Raw genomic sequence first — 21620 nt, 5'->3', positions numbered from 1 at the left:
CTCATCTCTGGAGAGCCTCAATTCCTTGGTCAGTGTTATTTTGAAGCACACACAAATCCATTTTAAGGTTGTCCCTTCTCAGAGATCTCTGAAAATGAAGCCAAACCAGATTCTCCAGCTCCACTTGCAATCAGGTTGCAGTGGGTTTTAAACCCTTCAACTTCAGGGCATATTTCCCTACCTGATTTTGGCTAAATCAGGAATAAATTATGAAACCAGAAGAAAGAATCAGATTTAGCCTTTTCTCCAGCTGTTTTTACAGTCTTGTCAATAAAAAGTTGAAAATACACATTCCAAACCTTTTAAAATCACAAACACCAAGAAAAAAAAAAGGTAAATTAAATAATCTGTTATTTATTTGGAATGTCTTTCTTTATTGTGTCACACACAAACTTTTTGTAACACCAACAGTTTGCTGGCCAAAATAACTTAAGATATTAAACTTTTCTACTTTCTCTGTCCAAGTAAAACTGGAGTTGCATAGTTTTGCACAAGGAAATAAATGTACTCTCTTCCTGCTAAGGAAGGTGTTTGCCCTGTTTGAAATTTAGGTAGTTATGACGTTGCATGGCTTCAAAATTGAAAAAAAAACCACCATGAAAAACCAGTTTCAAAGTGGAAGAATGAGTTTTAATAAAAAATCAGGATTGATTTTGCCTTGAAATAACTAATTGGAATTAAGATTATAATTAAATTATGGCTTAAATCTCAAAGATAAAAGCAGAGCAGGGTCTTTCTGTATGAAGAGAAGATGACAGAGCAGTTAATATCACTAGAAGAGCTACTTTCTGTGGAGATAAGTGTTATCAGCAATGTTATTTCCCTCAGCTAGAGGTGGTGTTCTCGTGATGCTGCTTTATGATTTTGTAAATTCTGCTGCCAGGAGCCATAAACTCATTGTAAGCCTGTGGAAACAAATAGTGAAAGGGAGATTTGCTGGAGTAGGGAAAGGGGAGGCTCCAGGTTTTTTAGAACCTTCACCCTTTGCTCCCTGCAATGCCAAGGCTGCCATTGAACCTCCTCTGAGCTGTGGCCACATAAAGCCAATTTATTGTGTGAAGGGTTGGCTGTGGGGAGGAAAAATGGGGTTTTGTGGGATTTTTTTTTTAATTTTTATTTTTGGGGTGGCTTTATTTTTTGGTCTGTTGATTCAATCTGTGGATGAGAGTGGTAATTGTTGGGCCCAGTGATCCTGGTTGTTTTTTGTGAGTTTGTTCACATGTGAAATCCAGCCCTGTATTTACAAAGTGTCAGGCTGGTGCTGCAGCTCCCCTTTCCCAGCCATATCCCACAGCTTCTGCCATAATCCCACTCTCTTCAGATGGTTTTAACTAAGCCCAGCCTAACCAGAGGAGACTCAGCAGTTCCCCAGTGGCTTTGCAGTGCTCTGTGCTGCTCTCAAGCCCAGTGCTCCCAGTCTGAGAGCTCCTCATGCTGGGCAGGCCCAGGTTGCTGTTTCACACAGGATTTACGTTCTCTAAGTGCCAGCAGAGGCTGGCAGCAGGGGCACAAGTTGGATTTAAGTGTGTAAATGAATACACCAGGCCCAAACCATCTTCATTTCTGGCTTTGGAAAGGATTTTTTTCCCTTTTACCTGGTGCTGCTAAGTCTTTTCCTCCAGCTAGGCTGTAAGGCTCAGCCCTTATTCACTCATTTACTGGAAGTAAATCCAAATCCTCAGCTGGTTTGAGGACTGCAAACCCAAACTTCAGCCTCTCTGCTGAAATATTTGTAGCTTTTGCTGCTTCTGCAGCCTTGGCAAGCCCTAAAGCTGTGGCTGAAGTGGGCAGGGAGTGCAGGGGTGGCAGAGGACACCTGGCAGTGCCTTGAGGCTTTTCCATTTCCCTTCCTCAGGTGTGCCCAGCAAAGGGGATGCTGCTCCCTTAGCAGGAACACTCTGACTTTGAGAATTCATCTTCTCTCCCTGATTTGATAACTGCCTCACACAGAGGGTGAAAGTTTAATTTTTGTCTTGCATGGATTCTTTCTTTGTTAAAACAAAGCAAAAAAGGATTCAGAGAGAAATCCTGCAGCAGGTGCTAGGTGCTGTTTTCCTCCTGGTACACTCCAAAGAACCTCATTCAACTTCAAAACTTCAAATATTTTTGTGAGACTGTAATTGGTAACCACTTCCCTGGAGCTACACAGTGAAAACAGGCTGATCCTGCTGGAGGTGCAGCAAAACTTGGCAGTTTGGACAATCTTTTCTTTTTTTCCTGCTTAGAAATATCTATTTCTGTCAGTGTTTTAAGGCTTCATTTGAGTGAGCAGACACCACTGACAACTGATCAAAATTAGGGGATTAAAGGATTTGTTACTCCAGAAGGCCTTGCAAGCTGCAGCCTTGAGAAGTTCCAAATTCTGTGTGTACAGGGAAGCAGCTAAACTGATGAAAATTCACTTTTTATTCTTCAAACTCACTGCTGCTGTGTTCCAAAGGACAGACAAGAGCTTGAATTTCCACTTTTCCCTTCATACTTGTGCCAACATTCAGAGACTTGACCTGTTTTCTCCCATCTGTGGCCTTTCCCTCATCCCAGTGGTACAGTTTGTTGAAGGATTTTCTAAGAAAAAGCAATAATCCCACTTTCAAGGCGTGGCACGTAGAATTTTTGACATCCAAAATTAGAATAGTTAATACCGTTAACTGCTAATTACTGCTAAATTAGAGCAGGATATGAGAAATCCCCGTGGCTGTGGGTGAGGGTGCATTTACAGCCTGGCAAACAGAGGGGAGATGCTCTGCCCCATCCTTTTTCTGCTTTCCTAGGAGAGGAAATTGCCTGGCAGGTGTGGGGGCTGCAGCCATGCCCCTGTGCCCTTTTGGCTGCTGCTCCAGTCTGTGCCCAGGGGCAGGAATTGGAGCTTTCCAGAGCCTGGGAAGGAGCTGGACAGAAAGAGGAGCCACGGTTTTGTGGCTGATTCCACCTCAATGGTTTTTTATTGGCTGTGTAGCAACAAGTTGGTGCTCTGTTCAAGGAGGTCTGTCACTCTCTGGAGGGGGTGACACATCCCCAGCCTTTCCAAGTAAAGCCTAGTGAGAAAAAACATCGGTTTTGTCTGGCCTAAAAGAAAAGGGGCTGCTCTCAGCAAAAAGGAAAAGGCACAAACCCTTTCCTTGCAAAGTCAAAAAAGAGGTTTTATCCTGTTTCATTCAGGCTACAGACGAGTGCAGGAGTCACATTGTGGTTAATCCCCAGCACACTGAGAAGTCAGGGGTGAGCTGAGCCTGCTCAGTGCCCAGGGGATCCAGCAGCACCCCAAACCAGCCCCTTTGTGGGTGTTTTGTAGGACATTAAACAGAACCAGCCCCTTTGTGGGTGACTTGTAGGGCATTAAACATTAAACAGAACCAGCCCCTTTGTGGGTGTCTTGTAGGGCATTAAACAGAACCAGCCCCTTTGTGGGTGTCTTGTAAGACATTAAACATTAGACAGAACCAGCCCCTTTGTGGGTGTCTTGTAGGACATTAAACATTAAACAGAACCAGCCCCTTTGTGGGTGTCTTGTAGGACATTAAACATTAAACAGAACCAGCCCCTTTGTGGGTGTCTTGTAGGGCATTAAACAGAACCAGCCCCTTTGTGGGTGTCTTGTAGGGCATTAAACAGAACCAGCCCCTTTGTGGGTGTCTTGTAGGGCATTAAACAGAACCGGCCCCTTTGTGGGTGTCTTGTAGGGCATTAAACAGAACCAGGGCATTAAACAGAACCTTTGTAGGGCATTAAACAGTGGCAGCCCCTTTATGGGTGTCTTGTAGGACATTAAACAGTGCCAGCCCCTTTGTGGGTGTCTTGTAGGGCATTAAACAGAACCAGCCCCTTTGTGGGTGTCTTGTAGGGCATTAAACAGAACCAGCCCCTTTGTGGGTGACTTGTAGGGCATTAAACAGTGCCAGGCCCTTTGTGGGTGTCTTGTAGGGCATTAAACAGTGCCAGGCCCTCCCCTTGCTGCCCAGCTCATGAGGGGCCGTGTGAAAATCCCTTTTTCTTTGGAGCCTCGTGAGCTCTCCATCTGGGTTTGCCTCAAGATCACTGACTTTGCCTGACTTCAGCTGAAAAAAAGCAAATGGGATGGGTATCAAAATCCTGCCAGTTTTTCCTGCATTGAGATGAACTTCCATGGTTTTTGGTTTTTACATTTCCTGTCCAACAGTTATTCCTGTATTGAGGGCTGGACCCTAAACCAGGTGGATAAAGTTTCCATGGTTTTTGATTTTTACATTTCCTGTCCAACAGTTTTTTCTGTATTGAGAGCTGAACCATAAGTCAGGTGGATGAAGTTCTATAGTTTTGATTTTTACATTTCCTGTCCAAATGCTGCCAATTTTGCCTGTATTGAGGGCTGAACCCTAAGTCAGGTGGATGAACTTCTATGGTTTTTGATTTTTACATTTCCTGTCCAAATGCTGCCAATTTTTCCTGTATTGAGGGCTGGACCCTAAACCAGGTGGATAAAGTTTCCATGGTTTTTGATTTTTACATTTCCTGTCCAACAGTTTTTCCTGTATTGAGGGCTGGACCCTAAGTCAGGTGGATGAACTTCCATGGGTTTTGATTTTTACACTTCCTGTTGTACATAACACTTTCGCTGTGGATGATGAAAAAATGACCTTCCAGTTTGCAAATTCTCCTGACTTTGTACTGCTTTGGGAATTTGTAGCATTTGGTTGGTTCTTGTGTTAATGCACAGTCAAGTTTGAGCTTGCAGTGGTGTCAAAACCAGAAATTAAATTTTTGTAGCAAAGGTCATACATGAGCTACTTAAAATATCCCTTAATTGCACAATTGTTAAAGTTCTAAAAATGCTATTATTGCTACTAATGGTTGGTAAACATGCACAAAAACTGAGTGAGGTGCTTAAAGTTATGATCTTTAGAAGCTGCTGGCTTAGATATCCAATTTTACTGAAAAATGGTAAATCTGTTTTATTTGTAAGCAATAAGGGCATTTTCACTGTTGGGGTTAAGATAGGAATGTGTGTTCAGACTTGTACATCTATATATGCACTTGCTGTTGAAGGGAAAGAATTACATGAGAGAAGCACATTTTGCTTGAAGGGGTGAAATTAATATAAAGTGAAAGGTCTAAAACAGCAAAACCTCAGTGGTGCCATGATGGGCTTGGCCAAACCAGCCCAGAGCAGCATGAGCCAAAATAACCAGGAGTGTTTCTTCTGCCTTTGCCAGGGGTTCATTGGTTTCTCATAACTTGTTGGGTTGCTGGTTTTTTGTGTGGGGTTTTTAATTTTTTTTTTGTTCGTTATTTTTAAAAATTTAATTAATTAAATTTAGTATTTTTATTTTTCAAAAATTTTAAATTAGTTTTTTATTAAAGCTCTTCCATTGAAAGGCCTTCCTTCAGCTATATCTGGTTTTATGCAATTATAAAACCAGCTCATCCCATTTTCCTGAGTTATTTTGTACAGCCTCCTACAAATATCTACAGAAACTTTTAAATCTTCTAGGAAAGTGAAAGTAGGAAGTGTTTACACAAACATTTAAATTTGGAAAACTGAAAGTAGGAAGTATCTAGAATTGAAATTAGGAACTGTCTAGGTAAACTTCTAAATTTGAAAAACTGAAAGCAGGATACTTCTTTATTATGTACATTCTTCTTTATTACGTACAGCCTCCTACAAATATCTACAGAAACTTTTCAATCTTCTAGAAAACTGAAAGTAGAAAGTGTCTGCACAAACTTTTAAAATTTGGAAAACTGAAAGTAGGAAGTATCTACACAAACTTTAAAATCTTCTAGAAAACTGACAATAGGAAGTGTCTACACAAACTTTTAAATCTTCTAGAAAACTGAAAGTAGGAAGGGTCTGCACAAAATTTTAAAATTTGGAAAACTGAAAGTAGGAAGTGTCTACACAAACTTAAAAACCTTCTATACAATAGGAAATGTCTACACAAACTTTTAAATCTAGAAAAGTGAAAGTAGGAAGTGTCTACACAAACATTTAAATCTGGAAAACTCAAAGTAGGAAGTATCTAGAACTGAAATTAGGAACTGTCTAGATAAACTTTTAAATCTGAAAAACTGAAAGTAGGCTACTTCTTCTTTATTATGTACAGCCTCCTACAAATATCTACAGAAACTTTTAAATCTTCTAGAAAAGTGAAAGTAGGAAGTGTCTACACAAACTTTTAAATCTAGAAAAGTGAAAGTAGGAAGTGTCTACACAAACATTTAAATTTGGAAAACTAGGAAAATTCAATTTGGAAAGTAGGAAGTATCTAGAACTGAAATTAGGAACTGTCTAGATAAACTTTTAAATTTGAAAAACTGAAAGTAGGATACTGCTGGTGCCATTTGCTGTCTGAAAGAAATTTGTCCCCTCCAGTAGCTCCCCACAGGACAAGCTGAAAAGTCCCATCCATGTTTGACCAAGTTGCCCACTCCAGGAATTATTTTCTTGACTGGTTGACCACAGGAAAGAGATGTTCAGGACTGGAAGTGCCAACAAACCACATGGAGCTCTTCCAAGGCATATTTTTCATATCTCTGTAATCCCTTAAATATCCAAGCAAAGAAGAGACTTTTATTTCCAACTGTTCAGGAATGTGTCCAGTACGTTTATTCCCTGCCTTGGACTTGGGAATGGGCAGGGCTCTGCTGAGAGGGATTTTAGGGATGCACAAGTAACTGAAAACATCATTTAACAGGAGTCACATTCCTCTGGTTTTTTGCTATCTCAGCATGGACACCATGTAAAGGACAGATTTCCATGCAATTCATCAAGCCTCTGTCTGCTTTTGGCTCTTGGAAAAATATCATCATGAGAAAAATCAAATGTTTAGACACTTTTTAAGAGTATTTCCCAAATATGGCTTTGTGGATTCAGGATGTTAACAGAAAGGGTGGTTGCTTGGGATTTTAAATCAAATTAAATGCTCAAAGGAGAGGTGTTTTTACTGTGCAAAAATTATAATGAGCACAGGCTGGAAGAAACAAAACAAATTATTATTATTATTATTATTATTATTATTATTATTATTATTATTTCACTGCTTTGCACTATATTCTTATATGGCAGCAAAATTGCTTTGCTGTGTCAGGAGGACTTTCTGAGGAAGTTCATTAAATATTGCCCTGGAATTCCTGGAAATGCTCCAGGACACCAATCAGTGCAGGTCTTCAAACATCACTATGGGCACTGCTGTCCTCTGGGGGCAAAGGAAATCACTGAAATCCCCCCCAGATCCCTTCAACAGCTCTTCTTTAATTATTCCATAGCTGGTGTCCATAGGTGTTAGTTCATACATGAAAAATTGATCCAGTAGAATGAATCTGGATTTAATCAATAATCTGTAATTTGGGAGTGCTACAGCAGTGATATTTTATGAAGACCCAGCAGCTGCAAATGTGGACAAACCATTGAGACCTGCCCAAAAAAATCATGTTCAATTGCAGCTTTTTTTCCCTTTTGGGCTCTAAGTTATTTTTTATTCCTCATGCCCCTGCTCCTTTTCACATCTTAGGGGTTTTTTTGTGACTAGAGTTTAAGGCCAGTGAGATAAGAAATATGTTGACAGAGGAATTTTTTCAATTTTAAAAATTTTTTTGCCGGTTGGGTAATGGTTTTCTTTTGGCCTGTTCTGTGAGGAAGAGATAAGAGCTTATCACCATTCATTTGTTACATGAATTTGTAGCCAAAAACTCACAGTGAAGGTCTGTTTTACAAGATCATGCAGTACTCAATATTTTGTGCTCAGTAGTTCTCATTTGATGAACATTTAATTAATAGTGAAAAGCTGAGTACAACTGTACAGGTTTTCTAAAAGGCTCCACACAAATCCTGAGAGGCATCAGCTTGACTTGATTTCTTCTGGGTGCTTTCAGTTCACAGCTGGTGCTGTGTGCTGAGCTAATTTACACCACTCAAGGTGAATAAAAAGGGAGATTTTTGTTGCTGGATGACTTCTTCAGAGAGGAGAAGAGGGAAAATTACAAGAAAAAATGCCTGAAGGAGTCATTGGGTACATTGAGCAAAGAGACTGTAGAGCAGAGGTGAGTGGAGCAGCACAAAAAGTGATTTAACAGGATTAAACCCTTGGGGTTGGTTAAGGAGAAGTTGCCATGACTTCAGTGAAAGAAGGGTGAGGAAAATAGGTCAGGAAGGGGATGTTCTGTGTTTATCTCTCACTGTCTCAGTGTGAGAGATACACACATGTAAAAATGAAAAAATTAATATATTTGTACATTATTATTATTATTATACATATATATATACAATTATACATGATATTATTATTTATACAGTCAGCCTGTGCTGACCTTAATGAGCCAGGGGTTCACACAAGAAATGTGTCTCTTTTCATGTTTTGCAAGCTGTAGTAGAAATTTGTAGAAATTTTGCAAGCTGTAGAGAAAATTTATTGTATTTGCTGGGAAATGTCCCAGTGAAGGCAGGAATGATGAATCTGACTCCATGTTCTCAGAAGGCTAATTTATTATTTTATGATACTACATTATATTAAAGAATACTATACTAAACTATACTAAAGATTATACAGTGAGGATACTTATAGAATGCCAAAAGATAATAATGAAAACTGGTGAGTGTTTCCAGAGTCCTGACACAGCTTGGCCCTGATTGGCCAAAGAGTGAAAACAACTCCCAGCAGAATGCAATGGAACAATCACCTGTGGGTGAACAATCTCCAAACACATTCCACATGTGAGCACAACACAGGAGAAGCAAATGAGATCAGAATTGTTTTCCTTTTCCTTGAGGCCTCTCACTGCCTTTCAGCTTCCCAGGAGAAAAACCCTGGGTGAAGGAATCATGTTCAGGGAATGTGAATGCCCCATGAATCCTCCCCACTCAGGTGATTCCTTGTGCAGCACCTCACACCCAGCCAGGAGGGTGTGTAACACCCAGCAAGTGTCTGAGGGGAAAGCTGGAAATTCAGGATAAATTTCCTTCCTAGATATATTCAGGATATATCCTGGAAATTCAGGATAAATTTCCTTCCTGACCTCAGCCTACCTCAAAATTGTATTTGCTGGGAATGTCCTGATGAATGTAGGAATGATGAATCTGACTCTATGCTTTTAGAAGGCTAATTTATTATTTTTTTATACTACATTATATTAAAGAATACTAAACTATACTAAAGAATACAGCAAGAACACTTAGTGAATGCTAAAAAGATAATAATGAAAACTCCTGACTCTCTCCAGAGTCCTGACACAGCTTGGCCCTGATTGGCCAAAGAGTGAAAACAACTCCCAGCAGAATGCAATGGAACAATCACCTGTGGGTGAACAATCTCCAAACACATTCCACAGGAGCACAACACAGGAGAAGCAAATGAGATCAGAATTGTTTTCCTTTTCTCTGAGGGTCCTCAGCTTCCCAGGAGAAAATCCTGGGCCAAGGGATTTGTTCAGAGAATGTGAATGCTCCAAAAATTCTGCAGAGGAAAGCCTAATTTCACTTTTAAACTGGAGGTGTGTAGAAATGGGTAATGAATGGAACAATGTTCAACCCTGGCAGGAATTTAAGGAGAAGGAGCTGGATAGCAGCAAGTGTGGCTCAGCCAGGAAGGATTCATTCTGTTCTGTGTCATTCACACTGGATCTGCTGGCAGAAGTAAATATTTCAGAATAATGCTGTAGCTGAGGGATTCTTGCTAATGTGACCACAGGGAATTGTCTGTCTGCTGCTTTGAGAAACAAGCCAAGTATGGAATTTGATGGATTTCCAGAAATGAAGTCTTACACTTCAAAGAATTTCCAATAAATTTCTCTCAATCTATAACCCATGGATTATCTTCTAGAAGCTGAACTTCTTCTTTCTAATCCTTGAGCGCTGATGGTCGGGGAGTACATGTGGGTATCCAGCAATATCTGTCAAGGGCCTTTTTAAGCTCTTTTAGAAACCTGTGGGTATATTTCCTATTTTAGAGTTTCCAGTAAACCCTCAGAAAAGAGGTTTGGACACTACACAGAGCCTGGAGCTCTTATTCTGGATATTCCAGAAAAGCCATGTTTACCTGCAGGGAGACTTTGTCATCCAGACTCTCTCTCTTGATTTTAAACACTTTTAGTGACGAAATGTGCAAAAAATTCCACTGGGATTTATTTAATTTTACAGTTGTAGCTGTGCTTGTTCTGGAGGTGTTTCAGTGATTACCACAGCACTGCCCTGGGAAAACACCTGGCACAACCAGCCCATGTTTACTTTCCAAAATATCAGACTCTAGAGGGGGAATACAAAGTCTAAAAGGAATAATTTCTTTTTAAGGCATTATCTCTGTCAGATATTTCCCATCTGTAGGGTGTTAATGCTGTCACTGTGCCACTCTTGCCCATGTCACCATCCCTGAGCTCCTCAGGGCAGCAAGACAGAGCAGGGTCAGGCAGTGCCCAGTGTGTCTCTGCTCCTCCTCCTCTCCTGCATTGTAGGATTTGGGTGGAAGGAAGGTCAGAACCGATTGAGTGCAGCCTGAGGGGTGTCCTGCTGAATTCTGAATGCTGACAGTGATTCAGGATGTGCTCTGTGTGGTGTCAAGCCCTGGGGAGGCTCCAGGATGAGCAGAGGATGGAGCAGCTCTGCTGGGAGGAAAGGCTGGCACAGCTGGGAGTGTTCACCTGCACAGGAGAAGCTTTGGGCTCACTGAATTGTGGCCTTGCAGGGCCTGCAGGGGCTGCAGGGAAGATGGAGAGATGTGGGAAATGGATTTATAGCAAAAATTTAAAATTTGATAGAAGGTTTATATAGTGTGTGCTTGTATGTAAACTTTGAGAGAAGAAATGTTGATTTAGAAATGTTATAGAATAGGATAGATATTGTTGGGAGAGAAATGGAACTAGAAACAAGAGAGACTTTGGACAAGGGCATGGAGTGCCAGGAAAAGTGGGAATAGCTCCAGGCTGACAGAGATTGGGGTCGGATGGGATATGGGGAGGGAATTCCTCCCTGGGAGGGTGGGCAGGCCTGGCACAGGTGCCCAGAGCAGCTGGGGCTGCCCCTGCATCCCTGGCAGTGCCCAAGGCCAGGCTGGACAGGGCTGGGAGCCCCCTGGGACAGTAGAAAATGTCCCTGCCCAGGGCAGGGGGGTGGCACTTGGTGATTTTTTGAGGTTCCTCCCAACCCAAACCATTCTCTGGGTCAAAGCTCATAAAGGTTATCACTGCTCAAATATGTGCTCTCCTCCTGGAAAAGGGAGAGATCTCCCACACATTTTTGCTCAAGTCCCTCATCAGAGGTATGTGATCTTCCAGCTGTTACTTTTTGTTTATGCAATGAAACTCAAAAGTCTCTAATCTGACAGTTATCATCTTTTGCAGTCCTGTAATGTACAGAAGAGGATTTAGGTGTTAAAGCTGAGAAATGTTTCCCAGCTTTGATGTTTCCAGGACATAGAATGTTCTATACCTGTTCTCTAAGACAAGACTGCACCATTCTTTACATTTTCAGTGTCAAAAGATAAACCACACCAGAGAAGAGAAACCTTGCAAACCAGCACATGAAATCCACTAATGAATTGACTGAACAATTAAAAACACTCTTTTTAGATTACTTTTATTGAAGGATATATTTTTTTACCTTGATCTATGTAAAACATGTTTATCTTAGCTAAAAAAATCCAAGAATTTCACAAAGTAAGCTGCCAGCCTTTTGGTTTCACAGTTTTATATTTAGCATTCAGCATAGATTTTTTTTAAGTTTATCGGTATCATTTTCCAAAGTTGTCATCTAAGCAGATAAGTCAGTGGAGAATATCTCAAATCTTTAATATCTCGTGTTCTCTGGTTCTTGCAAAACAACTTGTTCCTTCTCAGCTATTTCTTTTCCACCTTGGAGTTCTGCAGTCTGGATGCATGGATCTGCCTCTCTAAATCAGACAGCAATTAGCTCAGATTAGACAGCCACAGGGAAATGTTCCACTTTCCTGACAGGTATTTTGGCAGGGAAAAGCTCCTGGCACTTCAAGATCCACAGAGGATTTTGGTGCCTGGAATTGGAATAGTGAATTTTCAGAGTTCAGTAATATCTGCTCAAGTTTCTGAGTCAGAAACTCTGTATTTGCACAGGATACCTGAATGCATTTGGGCATGAATTATTCAAAGCAATACATTTTCACAGAAATAAATGAATATTAATTGCACGAAGTGCAATGAGAGAAAGAAAGATGTGAGTTAAGGAAATATCTAGATAGAAACTTAGATTTACTTTCACACAGGAATAAAGGGTGTCTAAAAGATCTCAATCTTTTCCCCCTAAACTGGTGAGAAATCTGCACACCCTCAGAGATGTTCTGATTTTTGAAGAAGGAGCTCATTGACAATGTTCACAAGGTAAATATGGGCTGGGTTTGACAGCTGCAGGGATAAAAGTGCACCAAAATATAAAATATATAAAATATAAAAGAAATATAAAATAAGAAGGGTCCTGTAGAGGGGCACTGCATGGTTTTGTTGTTTTTATGCCCCCAGGATGCTCTGAGGGCAGAGGCTGGCCCCGGGTAAGGGGAGCTTTGCCCCTGAGCTCCTGGCTGGGCACATCCCCATGGACGGGGCTCCTCAAGGGGCTCCTCTCCTTGGCTGCTGCTTGCTGTTGGGTTTTTAAAGCCAAGTGCCCTGGAAGCTGCTCCAAATGGAAGTGGGAACATGAAGGGACCCTCCTCAAATAGATTGGAGCTATTCTTCAGCTTCCCAAATCATGAAATGACTCAAGAAGTACCCCAGGACATTCCTTTCAACGCTGTGCTGGCAGCTGTTAATCCTCTTGCTGCTCAAGAGCCTGTTCCAGCTCCTCCAACTTTATTAAAGACATTCTTTCCCAGGAAAATCCAGTGTTCCCACAGCCAATAAACAGTGTGTCAGCTTTCAGAAGGTTTGTTTGCAAATTTGGGTGGAAAGGTTGCTTTCAGTTATCTCATAACCATCCCCTCTCCAGCAATTCCAGCAGAGGAGCCCTTCTTCCTCTCCATGCACTGATGCACCAAATTGAAATGTGTTTTAGTACTTGCTCAAAGAAATTAGTCCCATTTTCAGTAGGTAAAATAATCTTGTTATTTCTTGTTGAAATCACCTCCCAGTGGGATTTTATCTGGGTAAATTTTGTGTAAATTTTGCACATGCAGTGATGTGAAGTGAGGGAACAGAGGTAACCCTTGGCAATGGGGAGCACCAGGTCCTTGTATGAGGTCTAATTTCTTCCTGGGATTATTATTTTATTATTTTATGTGTAATGAAAATAGGCTGAAATTTTTCTTTATATAGTTCTAACCATTTAGATAGTTCCTGACTATCCATTTTTATTTCCTTTTTAATCCACATTTATATTTAGATTCAGATAAGTTTGAAGCCAGGCTTGAAACTCATTGAAATGTGTTTTAGTACTTTCTTAAACAAATTAGTCCCATTTTCAATAGGTACTTGTTGAAATCATCTCCCAGTGGGATTTTATTGGGTAAATTTTGTGTAAATTTTGCACATGCAGTGATGTAAATTGAAGGAACAGAGGTAACCCTTGGCAATGGGGAGCACCAGGTCCTTGTATGAGGTCTAACTTCTTCCTGGGTTTATTATTTTATTCTTTTATGTAGCATAAAAATATGCTGAATTTTTTCTTTATATAGTTCTAACTATTTAGATAGTTCCTAACTATCCATTTTTATTTCCTTTTTAATCCACATTTATATTTACATTCAAGTGAGATTTAAGCCAGGCTTACAATATTTGTTAGTCTAAGTGGAATTAATCTACACTGTAATAATTTTGTCATGATTTTGTTCAGCCCAACTGCACAGACCCTTGTTACCAGACCTCAGCATTTCTGACATTTCGTTACCAGACCTGAGCATTTCTCCCCTTGGAGAGGTGCCCTATTATTCCCCCCAAATTTATCTTTTTATCATCAGATTCCTGGAACTTTTGCTACTTTTATTCTGTTTTATTTCCAGGAAGAAATGTAAGAACCTTCACTAACATTTACCCAATTGAAATGTGTGTGATCAGAGGCAATGAAACCTCCAGGCCCAGTGTGAGACACCCCAAATCCACTCTGCCTGGGGTTTAATATTCTACTTACAAGCAAGATATGCTGGGGAGAATTAATATTTGCTACTGCTGACTGAAATCCTTGCCCTGGTTTGAGTTAACCTTTGATTCCAGGCTCCCCCCAGGCCAGTGGAGAGTGTTTCCCTCAATTTTCTGCCCAAGAAGCTCAAGTGCCACCAATCCCTTGGCCTCTCTCCCAGGCTCTGGGTGGGTTCAAGGGGCTGAAGTGCTGAATATTTTCACACAACAAAACAACACCCCCCTCAAACAGCTACAACAGCAAAACAAGCTCAATACCTACAATAAATACTTTCCAACTCTCATCACTTGCTGTTTTCAATGAGATCCAACAGTAATTAATGATTTGTGTCTTCAGTGCAGGAGAAATCTTTCTCACAGAAAAGTTTCACGCAGCCTGAAGCTGTTGCCAGCAAATTCTGCTTAAACTGGCTTGTACCAAGCTACTCTGGTCTCCCAGGTTCTTGGGCTTTTATCTGTCAAGAAATGTTGTTGATCATAATTTCTTCAAATAAAGAAGTGGCAGCAGTGAATTCTAGTGAGAAAGAGTCCAACAATTGCAATGAAATATCTGTTATTTCTCATTTGATTTGAGAGGGTTTTAAAGATGCTCAGCTTCAACAAATCCTAAATTAAAGAAAAAAAATTAGTAAAAATTTAGGATAAAATTATTTCTTTCTTTTTACCCAAGTGTGATGCAAAGCAGCTGAGCTATAGACTCACTACAGAACTTTTCAAACATTTGCTCCTTCAGATCAGAGGGGAGCACATTGCTGATTTTACTGCTTGTTTCTGTGTTCTGGGCATGAAGAGTTGACAAGAACCAAGCAGTGCAGGGCTCTTGCTGTAAGAGAAGAGGAGGAAGGACTGGAAGAAGCTACACAATCTTTTTATTGTTGTTGTTGTTGTTTTCAGTGATTTATGGCAGGTTTTAGGTAGAAGCTGCACTGGTGACCCCTGAATATCAACCTCATGTCTCAGACACAGGGGGCAACCATATATTTTCAAAATGCTTCCCCTTTTCTGATTATTTCAGTCGAATAATAAAAGAATAGGGGTAGATATGACTGAACTGAGGCTCTGTGAGAAGAATTTAATGCTCTGATTTCTCCCTCCTATCAAAACTTCATCCCCTGCTGCTGTTGAGATGGTTCCAGCAGCAGAATTTAGGGCTGGCTTTAGGGAGAGCTGTGAGGGATTTCCCCTCCTCGGATCCATTCTTTGCATCCATTCCATGTTACAGATTAATTATCACTTCTGGACTTGCTGCTGCTCCCTTTCTGAGGGAAACTCCAACCCTTTGTTCTGCCGGAACAAAGGAAATCCAAAGCCTTGACAGCCTTTTGGGGTAATTAACTCCTCATTATGGCGCTGACAGCTCCCCTTGATTGGCAGCACGCGTCTGTTTTCAATAGGACCGCGGGGATAATTAATTGTGGCGATCCCATTAATTTGCCATTGTGACATTTGACAAAAGCATCTGGCCAGGGTGAAGGAGATGTCTCTGCCCTTTGGGACTTGAGAGCATCCAGAAAACTCTGAGCTCGTTCTGCCCCCAGGAATTGATTGCTTTTAACAATCTTCACCTTAAGCCTTTATTAAAAATTGTAACGCCATCTTTTGGTGGGTGAAATATTTCAAGCAGGAGAGAGAGAGAACATTTATTTATGAAGTTGCTTTGCAGATAGGGAAGAAGAGTGTAGGAATTGAAGTGACTTGCACACCCATCGTGGGAAAGGAACCTTACTCATGTTTATGTTCACATGTACAGAAATAAATCCAAATAGCCATAAAAAGTGTGTTTTGATTAAAACATAAGGATTTTTTTTCATTATTAGTTCACAGTGAAAATATAGCTAAATGAAAAATGTTTCCATTTCACTATTATTGTGGCCCAACCATAAATATTTTCTCTCAGATTTCACCTTAAAAATGTACTGCTTGAAAAGGCCTTTTAGTATTTATTGCCCTACATTATTTATTCCTTTTCTGATCATATTATGCCAATTTTTGTCCTGGTTCTCTTGCAATTAATTCCTCTTCTGAGCGATCTAAAAATTCAAGGACTTCATTTGGGATTTGATGAGAATTTAAGGAGGGTGGACTCCATCCTCGGTAAAATTCCACCTTCATCTGTCAAAAAGCTTAGAAGAATTTGAATTTTAAGGATGCATTTCATCACCTCTCGGTGTAATTATGTCTCAGTGATGTTGTGTGCAGGTATCAATTATGTCCTTCCTCTTCTTGATTAAAATAACCCCTCATTAAAATCCACCTCTCTTCATTTGGGTGCATTTTGATGAGAGAACTTCAGGCACTTTGCAGGTCTTGGCCAACTGAGGGTGCTCCGTGCTGGATCACTTCTCCCCCAAATTAACTGGTCAAGATTTGAATCATCAAGATTTGAATCACCAAGATTTGAATCATAAAGATTTGAATCATAAAGATTTGAATCATAAAGTTTAGGAGAATTAAGATTTAAAGAATAAAGATTTGAAGAATAAAGATTTAAAAAATAAAGATCTGAAGAGTAAAACCAGTTCCTGGATGGGGAGGAGATGTGGATGAGGTGGCAGGAATTTTAATTTAAGTAAATAATTCTCAAAAAGTTCGTGTTGACTTCCTGCCCCTTTCATTTTTGAGTGAGAGGATCTGTCTTTATTGATTGGGAATTACGGAGATAAAATCTGTGATTTTGGGTTTTAATTGTGGGTTTTGTTTACCCTGTTAATTCTGTCATTCCCCAGCTAAAGAGGGAATTTTAAATCATATTTTATGAGTGGCTGCCTCCATCAGGAGCAGCATTTGCAGCTCTGGAGGTGTGGAACCTGCCCAGGCGCTGCTTCAATATTTCCATTTTTCCATCTCCAGCCTCCCACTCTATCACTCCAGGAATTTCCCTTCACAGAATCCTCCTTTTTTTTTCACTTTTAAAATTTCCTTTTATTTCATTTAAATATTTCTATCTGCTATAAATATTATATTTTTCATATAAATATATTCTATATCATTTAACTGTTATGTTTTGTTAGCTTGGAATTACAGGATCAGACTTTATATCCCTAAATTTATTGACTCAGACAATAACTCAACCAAATACAACAGGAAGAATTCTTTTATATATTTAACTGTGGTTTGCTTGGTTTGATTTAATACTTAACCTTTCTACTAAATTGTAATTAAATTATGTGTATTCCTGTGTAGACATTAATTATATAATCAATTGAAACCCGTGGAAATCAATTAATTTCTTTTCACTCACAATGTGGAAGGAGAGGAATACAAGTCTGAGGTTGTAATAATTTGTAATTTATATTTATTTATTAACTTATAACTTTAACTTTATTAATTTAATAACTTATTATTTATTAACTTGAAATATAGATTTTAAAGATTTTATAAATTTTCTTCTCAGGATGGTTTATTTCAGGTTGAGTGTTAAGAAACTTTTGTGTGAATGTCTTTATGTGTGCATTTGTTGCTTTAAGTTGCTTCAAAATGTTGAGGTTTAGAAAAGAAATATTTTAATGTTATAGTTCCAATTACAAAAGGAAATGGATGAAATTTAAGGATAACAGGTAAAAATAAAGGTTAGAAATGGTTTTCAGGAAAAGAAATCAAATTGAAAAACCATTTATTTAGGAAGTGTTTTATTTTTAGCTCATATATGTTGGTAACTAATAAAAATAATTTCTTTTTCTTTGACTTTAAAGAAAAGTTGTTCTAAAGTTAAAATTTTGTCACTGGCTTGAAAAAGTGAAACATTTGTTCATTTATAACCAGATACAAAATACCTGGAATATTCTGTTTTTATCTCTCTTTCTACTGTAGCACAGGGTATTTTCAGTAGTGAGTAAAGAGCAGTCATTTAATCAAATTAATTCAGTTTTAACCCATTGTTTCACAAGTAATGCTGGTTTTCCTCAAATATTATAATCTTTTTTTTTGTAATTAATTCAGTTTTATCCCAGCATTTCGCACATAGTGCTGTGTTACCTCAATATTCTAAATTTTGTAATTATTTCAATTTTATCTTGGGTTTTCATATGTAATGCTATTTTCTTCAATATTATAATCTTCTATTTTGTAATTAATTTCATTTTATCCCAGTATTTCACATGTAGCACCGTTTTACCTCAATATTCTAATGTATTTTTGTAATTAATTCAGTTTTATCCCAGTATTCCATATGCAATGTTGTTTTCTTCAATAGTATAATCTCTTTTATTTTGTAATTAATTCAGTTTTATCCCAGCATTTCACATGTAGTGCTGTTTTACCTCAATATTAGAATTTTTTTTGTAATTAATTCACTTTAATCCCAGCATTTCACATGTAGTGCTGTTTTAGTGCAATGTTAAATTTTTTTAATAAATAATTCAGTTTTATCCCTGCATTCAATATATAAGGTTGTTTTCTTCTGTATTATCATCTTTTTTTGTAATTAATTCACTTTTATCCCAGCATTTCACACGTAGCACCGTTTTAGCTCAATATTACAATTTTTTTTGGTAATTAATGGACTTTTATCCCAGTATTTCCCTTGTAGTGCTGTTTTAGCTCAATATTATATTTTTTTTGTAATTAATTCAGTTTTTTCCCAGTATTCCATATACAATGTTATTTTCTTCGCTGTTATAATCTTTTTTTTGTAATGAATTCAGCTTTATCCCAGCATTTCACATGTAGCACTGTTTTAGCTCAATATTCTAATTTTTTTGTAACTAATTCAGTTTTATCCTGATTTTTCATATGTAATGCTGTTTTCTTCAATATTATAATCTTTTTTTTGTAATTAATTCACTTTTATCCCAATATTTCACATGTAGAGCTGTTTTAGCTCAATATTCTAATTTTTTCATAATTAATTCAGTTTTATCCCAGTATTCCATATACAATGCTGTTTTCTTCAATATTATAATCTTTTTTTGGTAGTGAATTCAGTTTTATCCCAGTATTTCCCATGTAGTGCTGTTTTAGCTCAATATCCTATCTTTTTTGTAATTAATTAGCTTTTTATCCCAGCATTTCACATGTAGCACTGTTTTAGCTCAATATCCTATTTTTTTTTGTAATGAATTAGTTTTTTATCCCAGCATTTCACATGTAGCACTGTTTTAGCTCAATATCCTATTTTTTTTGTAATTAATTCACTTTAATCCCAGTATTTCCCATGCAGTGCTGTTTTAGCTCAATATTCTAATTTTTTTGTAATTAATTCACTTTTATCCCAGTATTCCATATACAATGTTATTTTCTTCAATATTATAATCTTTTTTGGTAGTGAATTCAGTTTTATCCCAGCATTTCCCATGTAGTGCTGTTTTAGCTCAGTATTCTATTTTTTTTTGTAATTAATTATCTTTTTATCCCAGCATTTCACATGTAGCACCGTTTTAGCATAATATTCTAATTTTTTGTAATTAATTAGCTTTTTATCCCAGCATTTCACACGTAGCACCGTTTTAGCTCAATATTCTATTTTTTTTCTAATTAATTCACTATTATCCCACCATATTTCCCATGTAGTGCTGTTTTAGCTCAATATTCTGATTTTTTTTTGTAATTAATTCACTTCTATCCCATTGTATTTCCCATGTAGTGCTGTTTTAGCTCAATATTCTAATTTTTTTTGTAATTAATTCACTTCTATCCCATTGTATTTCCCATGTAGTGCTGTTTTAGCTCAATATTCTAATTTTTTTTTTTGTAATTAATTCACTTCTATCCCAGTATTTCCCATGTGGTGCTTTTTTAGCTCAATATTCTGATTTTTTCCCCCTCTTTTTTCCCCATGGAAGACGGAGGGTGCTGGCAATTTCCGATGGGATTGAGCACATTGGGAACCTGCGCTGGGAGCTCGCCCTGTGCCTCCTGGCTGCTTGGACTATTTGCTATTTCTGCATCTGGAAAGGCACCAAATCCACTGGAAAGGTGAGCCTGAAATATTTATTTCCACCAGAACAGGAGAATTTCACACGTGTGAAGATCTGAAATTAAGATTTGTTTGCAGTTTTTTGTTCCTTTTGGTTTCGTTATTTGCTTTTTTCTCTAATTCTCTTAGGTGAGGCTGGGTGGTTTTGTTTTCTTGTTGTTAATTTAGCAATGAGATTTATTGGAAAGAAACCAGATTGTGTTGATTTCTGTGCAAAAATTCTGCAAAATTTGGATTTTGCCCCAAACTGTCAGGATTCGAAACTCTCAGTCCCACGAGAGAGTCACTGAGAGTTTTAATGCACATAAAAAGAGAATTTAAAAATACAGATTGAACACAAAAAGCAGAAATAATGAAAGCACTCAGAGAGGGACCAAGACAGGAATATTATGGGGAAAAATAAAAATATTTAGCAGTTTTTGAGTGAATTCCACTCAGTCCTGGGAGCAGGGAGAGGGAGAAGCTGCTCCTGGAGTGGTGTCAGCCTCAGCTCTGAGTAGAATCTGGGAATAATCAGCTACACTGAGAGAGAAAAAGAGACACAGATCTGGAGGGAGGATCTAAAAAAATCACTGGTTTCTTATGTTGGAACCAAAGGAAACCAGGAACAAAATTGCTGCATTGAAATATCTGATTTTCAATTGTTTCTTACGTAGTTTGGGTTGTGGGTGAGGATATTTTTATTTCTGTTTTAGTGACCTCTGTTTATAAATGAAATATTTGACACGTAGGGGAGTTTTGAAATTGAAAAAACACCAGAGTGAAATTTTTCAGCTGTGCCAACTGCACACATCCTTGATACAGCAACATTTTGGCTGTTCCCAGTTGCTGATTCTGGGTGTGTTTGCCAACTGTGCCACTCAAGCTGCTGCTGCATTTCCCAAGAAATTTCCACATGCATAAGAAGAATTTCCACACACACACACACAGAGATTCCTGCAGCCCCACCTTCATCAGTGCAGGGAAAATCACTGCTGAGAAACCCTGACAGGGACAGGGAGTGATGCCTTGTGCAGGCTGACCTGCAACAGAGGCTGGGCAGAGCTAAAATAAAGCAGGGATTGATTCAAAGGATCTCCTCAATGGATGCACCTTGGGCAGCACAAGAGCCCTGACAGGGCTGCAGCCAAAATGAACCAAAATGGTCCCAAAATGAACCCAAGGTGGACCAAAATGGTCACAAAATGAACCCAAGGTGGACCAAAATGGTCACAAAATGAACCCAAGATGAACCAAAATGGTCCCAAAATGAACCCAAGGGGACCAAAATGGTCATAAAATGAACCCAAGGTGGACCAAAATGGTCCCAAAATGAACCCAAGGTGGACTAAAATGGTCACAAAATGAACCCAAGATGAACCAAAATGGTCCCAAAATGAACCCAAGGGGACCAAAATGGTCCCAAAATGAACCCAAGGTCAACCAAAATGGCCCCAAAATGCACAGCCAGGCACGGGGTCTCTCCCTTGGATCAGTTCTGCTCCATTTGCACCTTGCAGTTCATTGTCCCATCCCAGCTTTAGCCCCTGCAGTCCCATCCTTGTTTTTCTCTCTCCAGCCCACGGGGTTTGTGCTCCTGGGCTGAGATTTGGATCATTTGTCCTTGGTGCCCAGCTGGAGCAGGAATTGTTTTGTGTCCCTGCTC

At 38.9% G+C, this 21620-nt stretch overlaps 1 protein-coding gene across 10 annotated transcripts in view; it reads left to right on the top strand.

The window, feature by feature from the left end:
• SLC6A11 (solute carrier family 6 member 11) overlaps window positions 1–21620 on the top strand; it is a 112714-nt gene that overhangs the window by 7665 nt on the left and 83429 nt on the right. For all 10 annotated transcript variants that reach the window (XR_013183808.1, XR_013183807.1, XR_013183809.1 and 7 more), the window contains exon 6: window positions 19842–19974. Coding sequence is in view for 2 of the 10 variants with exons in the window: in XM_077184266.1 (XP_077040381.1) it covers window positions 19842–19974 (133 nt within the window). In the remaining 8 variants the exon portion in view is untranslated. The remainder of the gene's footprint in view (window positions 1–19841; window positions 19975–21620) is intronic.

Source organism: Agelaius phoeniceus, chromosome 11, assembly GCF_051311805.1.
Source record: "Agelaius phoeniceus isolate bAgePho1 chromosome 11, bAgePho1.hap1, whole genome shotgun sequence".
NCBI classification, from domain to species: Eukaryota; Metazoa; Chordata; class Aves; order Passeriformes; family Icteridae; genus Agelaius; species Agelaius phoeniceus.
Note: the sequence above shows the minus strand (reverse complement) of the source record. Positions and strands in the feature narration are given on the sequence as shown.